The sequence below is a fragment of the Medicago truncatula genome, chromosome 2 (assembly GCF_003473485.1).
Source record: "Medicago truncatula cultivar Jemalong A17 chromosome 2, MtrunA17r5.0-ANR, whole genome shotgun sequence".
Lineage (NCBI taxonomy): Eukaryota > Viridiplantae > Streptophyta > Magnoliopsida > Fabales > Fabaceae > Medicago > Medicago truncatula.
In genome coordinates, this window is record NC_053043.1 from 47162023 (window position 1) to 47173605 (window position 11583).

At 34.6% G+C, this 11583-nt stretch overlaps 2 protein-coding genes and 1 non-coding gene across 5 annotated transcripts; 1 reads left to right on the forward strand and 2 right to left on the reverse strand.

The window, feature by feature from the left end:
- Window positions 1-1449: 1449 nt before the first annotated feature.
- Window positions 1450-7293, forward strand: LOC11418070 (probable NOT transcription complex subunit VIP2). 3 transcript variants are annotated; one of them, XM_013609916.3, is made up of 15 exons: window positions 1450-1748; window positions 1849-1951; window positions 2883-2988; window positions 3066-3244; window positions 3385-3433; window positions 3548-3760; window positions 4192-4401; window positions 4482-4577; window positions 5114-5202; window positions 5313-5489; window positions 5661-6086; window positions 6173-6225; window positions 6316-6357; window positions 6648-6792; window positions 6909-7293. In XM_013609916.3, exons 2-15 carry the CDS (start codon window positions 1934-1936, stop codon window positions 6966-6968), a joined length of 1863 nt encoding a protein of 620 aa, XP_013465370.1. In that variant the 5' UTR covers window positions 1450-1748; window positions 1849-1933; the 3' UTR covers window positions 6969-7293. The 3 variants fall into 3 exon arrangements, with proteins under 3 accessions (XP_013465370.1, XP_003597309.2, XP_024632523.1); XM_003597261.4 differs by having other exon boundaries at window positions 3385-3760; XM_024776755.2 differs by lacking the exon at window positions 1450-1748 and having other exon boundaries at window positions 2869-2988; window positions 3385-3760.
- LOC112419634 (small nucleolar RNA snoR35) lies at window positions 2911-2988 on the reverse strand. Its single transcript, XR_003009759.1, has one exon. It is a non-coding gene; the product is annotated as a small nucleolar RNA snoR35 (small nucleolar RNA).
- Window positions 7294-8257: 964 nt separating the features above from the next.
- LOC11414009 (ankyrin repeat-containing protein At5g02620) lies at window positions 8258-11154 on the reverse strand. The gene is made up of 3 exons (XM_003597262.3): window positions 10629-11154; window positions 9571-9980; window positions 8258-9316 (listed from the first exon to the last, which is right to left on the reverse strand). The coding sequence occupies exons 1-3, from the start codon at window positions 10969-10971 to the stop codon at window positions 8435-8437; spliced, it is 1635 nt and encodes a 544-aa protein (XP_003597310.1). The 5' UTR covers window positions 10972-11154; the 3' UTR covers window positions 8258-8434.
- Between the last annotated feature and the right edge of the window lie 429 nt (window positions 11155-11583).

An 11583-nucleotide genomic window follows, 5' to 3' on the forward strand; every position in this document is an offset into this window, starting at 1 on the left:
TCCTTTATACACTTTGTGCTAAGGAGATTACCCTGTCATTGCTAATATAATTTATTGTTAAAAAACCTAATAATATTCAATCATTTAAAAAAAAAACTCACATTCAATCTACAGTAAAAACGTTAATATATTTTCAACTACCACTCATTATATAAAGTCATTATATTAATGTCTTATTGTTGAACGAGTTGGAAAATATTGTCTATATACTCTAGGTGGAAAAATATTATTTTATTTAAGAAGGAAATCACAAAATTGACTCTAGAATTATTTAATAGTTGTGTTATTTGAACATCCATTTATATGACAACTTTTGAGACAACCAAAATTTTATAAAGAAAATGAGGTATTGACACAAAAACAATAGAGAGAAAATAAAAAATTAATGTAAACATGAGAGAAAAAATGGTCACAATAATTATCAAAAAATAATGGAGAGAGAAAAGAAAGAGTGAGAATAAGAGTATAACGTGAGTATGAGAGAGAAGATTGTCAAAAAGTTATCATAAAGTGGTTGTACAAATACACCATCTGATCACTATTATAAGCAAAAATCAATGTTTTAGATACATTCATTAAATGATGTATGTAGTCTGTATTATAAACCGCATACATCATTTAATGAATGAATCTAAAATGTAGATTTTTGCTTATAATAGTGACCGGCGGATGCATCATTTAAAAAAATAAAATAAAAAATACAACATTAGTATCTATTGTGCCAACCACCAACAAACACATGTCAATTTAATTGTAAAAAAAAAAAAACCCTTTTATATGATCTCCTAGAAAACCTATTGCCCTCTCCTACCGTAAACGCAGCCGGATAACCAATATATGTTTGGGCGAATAGTAACCGATTAAAAAATTTGGGTAACCAATATATTTTCAGGGGTAGCTAATATACCTCCACGTTCAGTAATTTTTTCTTTGTGGGGTAGCCATAGCTACGCCTTTGCCATAGAAACATTCGCCTCTGCCTATGACATAAGAGGTTGTGTCACTTGAGTAATAAAGACATGGTTGAACTAGGTAATACATAACATATACATCAGTTATTTAATAAATTAAAAAAAAAAAATCTGTTTTTATTTGAGATAGAAGAGTATGAGTTTAACTTCAACACATTGAAAGTCTTTGTTAGCTTAACTCAGTTTGTATTAGTATGAACAATGCATAAAAATATGCAAGATTCGGAGTTCAAACACTAACCATAACCATATAATAATATGTAACCACATTATTTAACTAGTATGCCAACTTCTGTCTTTTCAACCACATCAAATGATGTGCCCACATATCATTGCTGGATACAAATTAAATTATACTATTTTATTAATTATTAATATGTTTGGTAAGATTACTAAATATTTTTTTTATCATAAAATAGTACTAAATATTCTCTCATAAATTATCCATTTGAATTATTGAGTACAAAAATGGGCCCAAGAAAGAACAAAGCAAATTATAGCCCAATTTTAAATCCGAGTCACCCTAATTTCTCATCTTGTCTCCTTTTCACCACCGCACAAACCCTTCTTTCTTCCATCTCTGATCTGCTCATCACTCTGCAATAACCGTCTTCACCGGAAACTCATCGGAAACCACCGCGTTATCGCCGGCAACTCGTCGGAGACTCGGAAGCTAGGGTTTCGTGTTTCTCCGTTGCGAATTAGGGGAATCCAGTCACGCAAATCGAGACAAAATTCAGTCTCTCAATTATCGATTCAGATCAATCGATCGCGCAAGTGTGAACTATTCTGCTTATTTTGTTACTGAATTAGTAGTTTACAACTGAATTATGCTTAATCTGATGATTGTTTTTCTTCAACATTTTATTGTATTCAGGTTGTTGATTGGTTTTGAGGGAAAGATTCCGAGTATTTTTCGGGTTTAGGGATGAAATTTTGCTTGATCTGTTGAAATTCATGCAATGTCCGGTTTACTCAATGTATTCTCTTTATGCCCTATACAACAAGCAAAACATTTTACTTTTATTTTCTTAAAGTATTTATCTTTTCTTGCCCTTTACTGAATATGCACTGTTATCGATACCGAATTGCTATAGTTTCGAATTTTGGTTCATTTTTATTGAATGTTGTGTTTAATTATGCTAGATTTAAGTAAATGGCTGGGATTCTGTTATTCAAGCTTGTACATTTTCATGTCATTTACTGTCTCTTCTGATCATTCATATTTGGCGGTAATAGTATGTCGTAGTTTTCATTCACGTGCTTTCAATGATACCATACTTTGATATTTAGTACTAATTAGAATTGTTTGTCAACATTTTGATATATCAGAAACCAATTTACTTATTAGCTTTGGTAGTGAGAATCGAAATGATGTAGAATGATAGACATACCATACTTCTCTATGGTAGATACTCTATAAGGATTGCCGATACTCTATAAGGACAAGGAAACATCTGACTTGAACAATAAATCCAGAGTACTTCTTTTGATTGCCGATACTGTATAAGCACAAGGAAATATAATATCAATGTTATAATTATCGCAAAAATCCTAGAAACATTAGGCATCTGTAAGGGGTATTTATTGCCCAAAGTTAATAAAAATCTTAGATAAATTCTAAACAAGTATAAAATATCCTAGTCAAGTGCTCATTTCTTAAATTTGAATATCACAAGAAATTGTCCATGACTGCTAAACGTTTTTAGGACTGTCTCGAAAATTACCTATTTTCAAGTAAAATTTCTCTCCCATGTTCTGTATAGCATGCCTTATGCACATTAGATTTATCACAGAATGAATGCAACTTTTTTTTAGCTTCATCATCTTATTATTATTGTCAGATATTGATTTGTTTTTCTGGCCTTACGTTCACCATATATGTAAATTATAACAGAGCTCTGTTTGCAGTCTTCTCTGAACGGATCTACTTCAAATCTTCCAGACGGTGCTGGGCGGACTTTTACTTCATTTTCTAGTCAGTCTGGTGCAGCCTCCCCGATTTATCAGCACACTGGTGTGAATACTTTGCTGGAGTCAATCATTTTATCCTCTCCTTGATTTAGTTTCATAATTGCTACCTTTTTGCTGCAGGTGGTATTCAGGGGTTGCACAACATGCATGGTAGCTTTAACATTCCCAACATGCCCAGTACACTTACATCAAGAAACTCAACGATAAATAGCATGCCAACTGGAGCGGTTCAACAACCTACATCAAGTCTTTCTAGTGGAAGATTTACATCTAATAATCTTCCTTCTGCTTTGTCACAGGTACATGTGAATGCCTTTGTTTGAGTATCTCAAGAGTAATGGCTGAGCTATTGAACGTACTCAACTCTTCTGTCTTTCATTATCTTTCTACCGGTGCATAGTTTAATGTATTTCCATCTGTCTATATATCATATTTGCAGCTATCTCATGGAAGCTCTCACGGACATTCAGGAGTCAACAGTAGAGGAGGTATAAGTGTTGTAGGAAATCCTGGATTTAGTAATAACACAAATGGAGTTGCTGGTTCTATTCCTGGGATTCTTCCATCTTCTGCTGCAATTGGTAATCGTAATGCTGTTCCAGGATTGGGAGTATCCCCAATTTTGGGAAATGCAGGTCCTCGGATAACAAGTTCTATGGGAAACATGGTTGGTGGGGGGAACATTGGGAGGATAAGCTCTGGAGGATTATCCATTCCTGGGCTTGCTTCACGTCTAAATTTAAATGGAAACAGCGGATCTGGTGGCTTAGGCGTGCAAGGACAAAATCGAATGATGAGTGGTGTGCTTCCACAAGGTATGTATTTTCGTAGTCACAAGTACATTAAGGTGACATGGAAGTAATATTTTCTCCTAAAAAATATCCAATTATATTTAGGTTATCGTCATATGTTCAGTTGAGATCTCTTTCAAAAGAGTTAGAATTAGATATTAAAAGTGATGTAAACTCTTTAAATGTATTTCCTTTACGTAGAATTTATCCAGGGATATATAGGACTACTCTCTTTTTTCATGGATGATCTTTTCTTATCTTGTTAACTTGGTTATCGCTTTTCATATCTTGGATATAGTTTTCTTATGTACTTTGTTGCATTAGATGACATGTTTGAGTGCCTAGAAATTCACCTATATTTGTTTAATTTGTTTTTTTTTTTTTACTTTTGAATCTCATGAAGCTATGTTGCACTTCTTTCTCACAAAGCCAGACCTCCTCATATTTTGATTCAGGATCTCCTCAGGTAATTTCAATGCTAGGAAATTCTTATCCCAGTGCTGGAGGTCCACTTTCACAAAGCCATATGCAAGCAGTACATCACTTGAATTCTATGGGGATGTTGAATGATTTGAATTCCAGTGACAGTTCACCCTTTGACCTCAATGACTTCCCTCAGCTAACAAGTCGTCCTAGTTCTGCTGGGGGGCCTCAAGGACAGTTGGGTGCGTGATGGAAAATGTTGTTTAGTTTAGTATATTGTTCTCCTTCAACAAAAAAGAATAATGTAATCTATACATTTCAGGCTCTTTACGAAAACAGGGTCTTAGTCCTATTGTACAACAAAACCAAGAGTTTAGCATTCAAAATGAAGACTTTCCAGCTTTACCCGGATACAAAGGTACTGTGTATAATTTGAATGATCTTTGTGTGCTAATGGGCAGCACATTTTTCGTTAGGAAATTATGCAGCTCAGTTGTATTATTTTCTTATTTTCGGGGTTATAAAAGAGTGAAGGTATACTCTCTTCTTGAAGGAGTTTTGGATATTTGCTTCTAATCTGTTTTTTAGCTTCATTAAATTTTTTGCATACGCTTCATTGTGCATAATGGCCCAGTGTTTTGTCTCCATTTTCTTTTATTTGTTTTGACAGGTATTATGACAGTTTCTTGCATTAGTTTTTTCTATATATTTGTGTGACCTGTCATACATTTGGCAAAGATGCTTTAATGGTTCCTATTGTTGTAGAGGAGTTGATGATTTATCATGTTTTCATTATTGAATCTTTGATTGCTTGTTGTGAATATCATCTCGTTAGTTACCTGATGAGATTTTTATTATTTTTGGTCGATTTCGTTCGCAGAACTGAGAAATCTAATTTACAGAGGTTAGTCAGTTGGCTTTGGCATTTGTTTTTATGATAATATTTGTACACAGGTGGTAATGGAGAATTTACCATGGATATGCACCAGAAAGAACAACTTAATGACAATACCATGTCAATGATGCAGTCACAGCATTTCTCTGTGAGTTTCATACTGTAAAAGATTAAGATGTTGTGTTCTTAATCTTATCCTTGTTCATGATATTATCTGATCAAAATCTGTTCTCAGTCTTATCTGCATTCTTTCTGCAGATGGGGAGGTCTGCTGGTTTCAGTTTGGGAGGATCTTATTCATCACATCGTTCTCAACAGCAGCATTCTCCTTCTGTCAGTAACAGCGGTGTCTCTTTTTCATCTATGAACAATCAAGATCTTCATATGCATGGGTCGGATGTTTTTCCGTCTTCAAACTCTACGTATCATTCACAGGTACGCGACTTTCCTAATGTAAATGAGGCACTTGCTTGTGTTAGAATGTATTTTTTTATTTTTATTTTTTAAAACTTTTTATGTGACGTGAGCTTTCGTTTTGAACTGGAATTCCATATTCCCATCAAAGCACGTTTCTGACGTTCTAATCGCTTATGGGTTTTGGTTTAGACTAACGGACCTCCTGGCATTGGATTAAGGCCTCTAAATTCTCCAAATACTGTTTCTGGTACGGGTCCATATGATCAACTCATCCAGCAGTATCAACAACACCAGAACCAGTCCCAGTTTCGACTTCAGCAAATGTCAGCTGTAAATCAGTCCTTTAGGGATCATGGCATGAAGTCTATGCAAACTGCACAATCTGCTCCTGATCCATTTGGTCTGCTTGGCTTGTTAAGTGTAATCAGGATGAGTGATCCTGATCTGACATCTCTTGCTCTTGGAATCGATCTTACAACACTCGGGTTAAATTTGAATTCATCAGAAAATCTTCACAAGACTTTTGGGTCTCCTTGGTCTGAGGAACCGGCTAAGGGTGATCCAGAGTTTAGTGTGCTTCAATGTTATTATGCTAAACCACCTCCTGCTCTACATGTGAGACATTCTGTCTTTTGATTTATAGATTTTCCCTGCCCTTATTTTTTGCTTTTTAGTTGGGCTAATTCTTTTATGTGATGCAGCAAGGGTATTTTGCGAAGTTTACGTTGGAAACATTGTTTTACATATTTTACAGGTGCCTTTTGAAACAAATCCTATTCACTTTCACTATGCATACATGTTATTATAATATTAGTACTGAATTATATCTGATCTTTTATTGCAGCATGCCCAAAGATGAAGCACAGCTATATGCAGCAAATGAACTGTATGCATTCGATCACATATACCCTTTTGTTTTGTTATTTTTGTTATTTGGCCTTGTTTCCGTGTTATTCTTGGATAACTACGTTCATGGATTCTTGGAAAAAGTTTTTAATTTGAAAATAAGTAGCTGTGAGTGGTTTATTAAGTTGTTATATGGTTTTAGCACATACCACTCTGAAAATTCTTACTTATTTATCCACGTGGTTATCCTTAAATTTGAAATATTTTGAGTTATCCTTATTTTTAATCATATACAAAAGATTACCAACAAACTATGGTTGTTTCTCTCAGTTACAAACGAGGTTGGTTTTATCACAAAGAGCATCGCATGTGGTATATAAAAGTTCCCAACATGGAGCCGCTTGTCAAAACAAGCACATATGAAAGAGGATCTTACCACTGTTTTGATCCAAGCACTTTCGAAACTGTCCGGAGGGTGAGTTTCTGTGAACATACCACTCTCACTCCAATGTTATATGTTGTTGTTGTTGTTATATTATTGCAGGATAATTGTTCTATTTAGGCTTCTAATGGACACATTTTTTTTTGCAGGATAATTTTGTTTTTCAGTATGAAATGGTGGAAAAGAGACCGTCTTTGCCACAACATTGAGGAGCAGATAGAAAACCCCTTCAGTGTAAATCTTTTTATGCATGAATATAATTTATCATGAGGGAAGCCATTTTATATAAGCATTAGTGTAACTTCAATTTGACAATTATTAGAGTATGAATATAATTATCTCTTACATTTTACTAAATCTCGATCCACTGAGAGCTGTTATCTTGTTGCCCAAATGTGAATTGTAGTTATATTAGTAGATGGGATGTTAACCTAACCTAGCTGTTCTGTTCCTGTCTGTTGAGCACACCTAATATATTATCATATTGTATGCAGTGTCTGGTAGTTGATCTATACAAAAATAAAGTTATCTTAATGTTGAGAGGAATATGCCCCAAGTAGGGAAATAAAATGGATTAGCCCATGTTATTTTCCTTAGATTATTAGTACACATGGTGGAAAAGTAATGATCACACTAGTGCTACCAAAATTGAAGCTGCATATTACCACAAGACTATGGAACACCTGATTTTCCAGTTCACATTGGATATGATTTTCAATTCATGTCTTAAAAATCATTTTTGCAGAAGATCAATGACCGGAGTGGTAATTAAAGTTTGAATTGCTTCTGAAAATGGAACCTTTTGTCATACAAGTTACGCTTGTGTTTTTGAGTTTTTAGATCCTCACAGCAGCTGAATGAACCTACTACATTCAGCATCTCTAAATGATCTTGGAATTGTACTCTTTGTAAATTTTATTAAAGGTCATGCCTTCATAAGTTGGCAACACATGAATTTACCATGTGTCTGACTCTGAATACAACCTTAAGAACCAATCAAAAGGATAACAGCTGTGGATGTGTTTTGAAATTTACAAGACGAAGACGGTAAATGAAGTGACTTTGGGCAGCTCTGATTTTAGAAGTATAATTTTGTAACACACGGTTCTTTATATCAAGATAACTATATCCAGATTCCAGATAATGGTAACCCATGAGTAGGTTTACTGAAATTTGAATTTGAAGTAACTTAAGCGTTTGTATACAAGCCAACAACATTAACTTGTTATAGACCTTGTTACAACTAGCAGGAAGTAGTCCCAGCAAGGTCAATCAAAGAAAGGTGCCCTAATTTCGTAACCTCAGATTCTCCTACAAGTCCTAAAAATATGCATGATTATGAGTGTGGTGTAGCCTTATCATGCCACTAGAAGATAAAATTAGCTGGTTTGGACTAATTAAATTCCGTTTTGCTGCGAATTCTAGGGGAGACACATTATATGAAAGCTAAAGAAAAACCACAATTTCAGCAAGAACTTGCGATAAAATTCATGTATAATTTATCAATAGGAAAACTTTGAAATCAAACTCAAATCACGATTAATATGAGCAGAATGTTCTTTAAGATATGCCACCCCTGTTGGAGTAATATGTGACTATTTACTATCTGGATTTGGTTAGTACATCATTTACATATAGCCATTTCATTGAAGTAAATAAGGTTAGTACAACTTTGCTAAATAGCATACATTTTCTTAAATTCATTGTTCATTAGCTCAGAATCTGACAAAGCTGTCACTGTAAAAGACTTTGATTTGCTTTCCATTGAAGATTTCCTAATGTTCCTCAAGTTTGATGCCTCAATTCGATGCTTAATGACCCAATAACACATAGTTCCCAAAGTTGTAGCCATTATAGTTGCTCCTATAATGGTAACAAAAATTGCCAACCATTTTTCTTCCTTTCCAACAACAACAAATGACAATGCTAAAAATGCCACAGAAATAAGCACACAAGCCAACCACATTAGCTTATTAATTATAGCCGCCATTTGTTTCTTTGCTTTGCTTTCGATAACAACAACCGAAGTTTGAACAACCACAACAGCCAGAGAAATGAAGAGTGCAATAGAATCAAATACAAAGAAAATTATAAACGGTGCTTCTGGAGATATATTTGCTTCACCAAGTATCATCCCTTCTGGAATATTGTTTGGATCATCAACAAATTGACCAGGGACAGTGAAAATCGCAGCAAATGCAACCGTTGCTATTAGTACTGCCACAACGGTTGTTGAGTTTATTGCATTGTTGAGTCCTTCTGTATTCATCTTGTTGATACGTTTTGCGATTCCTTGAACACGTTTTCGTGTCTGGCGTGTGTGTTCTAATTGGTAATGTACCTCGTGCTTTATGTCGCTTACAGTTTGCTTTAACTCGTGAGCTGTGCTTTTTGATCCTTGTGGTTTCATGGATTTTGCACTTTGAACACCATGATCTAATAGAATGGCTTTAACATCCTGGTTCCCTATTTTCTCAGCAGTGTCTACTGCTGTTTCACCTGATCTGTTAACAGCACTCACATCTGTTTCCTTTTGTCCTAGAAGCATATTTACAATCTGCACAAACAAATTTACATATTTTAGCCTCTCAGAAACAGATGTCAATAATTTTCCTTTTCCATTGTCAATGACCGATTTCAAAATTAAGTTGCAGAAAGTAGCTTATGGATATGTCATAAGCTGTTTTCACAAGCTCTTCCAAACTGTTTCGAACGTGCTTATGCCAGAAAACAAACTCAAATAATTCAATACAAACAGACCCTAGTACCTAGTATATGTCTATGGAATTTGACAAGCATTATGTAATTTACCCGAGTTCTGGCTTTCCTGGTTGCTATATGCAATGTTGTGTTTCCTTTATTATCAACCATGTTTATTGTTGAAGGATCTGCTTTTATCAGCTCTTCCACTACCTCAAGATTTTGTCCCTTTACTGCCATGTGAAGTGCTGTCTGGCCCTTCTTATCAGTCCTTGTTGCAACTCCTGGCTCTTTCTCAAGAAGTGCTTTCACAACCTCCGAATGTCCATTTCTTGCAGCAGAATGAAGAGCCGTTTTCCCGTTACTTTTAGCAATGGTTGCCAAACTACTTCCTGCTTCCAATAGGAATTTCACTATCTCAATATGTCCTTGTGTTGCAGCTGTATGCAAAGCTGTTGTGTTTGATGGATCCACTGTCATTGACAATTCAGGATGAACCTCCATAAGGATCTTCAATATATCTGCACCAAAGCAAAAATATTTCAGATAATGAGATTCCCTTTAAAAATGAGTAAATAGGCATTTTAGTCATTGAAATTGTAATATCTGTTCAATTTAGTCCTTCAAATTTCCTAAATAGCAATTAAACCCTTAACTTAAAGGTTATCAATCAATTGCGTCCATTTATCAAAATACTTGTTTAATAAACATCTATCGAAACCAATGAAATACCTAAATATTAACTTGAGTAGTCTCTTGCAATATCAAGACGAATGTTATCAAATAGCGGCCATTGCAATTAGCAACACTAAAATGCTATAGCGTTGCAGTATATGAACATATTGTTATTGTTCCATGATACACTAATTAGTACACATTGCTGTCAAATAGTGGCTAGCGTAGCAGAACTTGAACCAACTACTGTTTTTCGCGATCTGTGATTGACAACACTACTCATGACAAGAATATAACCTTTAAAACGAAGGTGTTAAATTTGAAGGAAAAAAAGATTAAATTGACCGACATTGTTCAATTAATGCGACTAGGCTGCTATTTCATAAATTTGAGGCTAAATTGACTAATCCTCATAATTTCAAGGACTAAAATGCCTACGTACTCTTAGAAATCACATGGAACAAACAAATAAACAACAAAGATGTTGAAAATACCTATATCTCCTTGTTTAGCAGCAATATGAAATGCATCAAAACCGTTTCTTGCTTTAATTCCAGCACAAGCAAGATCATAATATTGAATCATTCCCCGAACGACATCAATATAACCATACTCAGCAGCAACATAAAGAGCTGTTTCTCCATCTTGGTTCTGCCTAGCCAATAATTCAAGCAATTCATCCTCTTGAGCATCATTAAGAATATCCCTCACAACATCTAAATTCCCTGATCTTGCTGCAGAATGCAAAGGTGTATCATCCCTTTTTCCAGTCAATTGTTTTGTCATTTTTTTCCTAGGTGTATGCACCATTGGTGTTGCCATGCTGGATTCACCCATCTTGAAAAATCTCCTATCAAAAACTTTATTTTCTTTCTTCTAGCAAAATCCCATATCAACACAAGCACCTTTCACAGCACAACAACTCATAGGGGAATATGATTATCAAAATCATTGTGAAATCTGATCATAACACAAAAAAGAATTACAAAAAATTGGTTAAAAACATTGCACTAGGTTATGTTTTTATAACATTATCATTGTTTGTAAAAAGAAAAAGAGATAAGGAAGGTTTATATTCAAAAGAACCAAAACAACCCAAAAACAAAATTTGGAAAAAGGCAAGAATAGGTTCATTGTATTGGTTAAATCATCATTATGGCTAAGAAATGATAAAGGAAAAAACGAGCTTGAAGATGAATAAAACCTTGGGGTTGAAGAAAAAACCTCCTCAACCCTTTTGTGCTAGTTTCTTTCTACCACCGTGAAAACTATTTATAACAAAGATATGGTTTTGAAGGAAGCAACATCTGCAAAGGTGGTCGGAAATATTTCGAAAAAATCTATGTTTGAGAGAGACACAAAGAGACAAAACCCGTAGGTTGTTGTTGCCAATGAAATATGAGAAACTGAAATAACAGAACCACGCACGCAGAACAGTTTCTTTTTTTG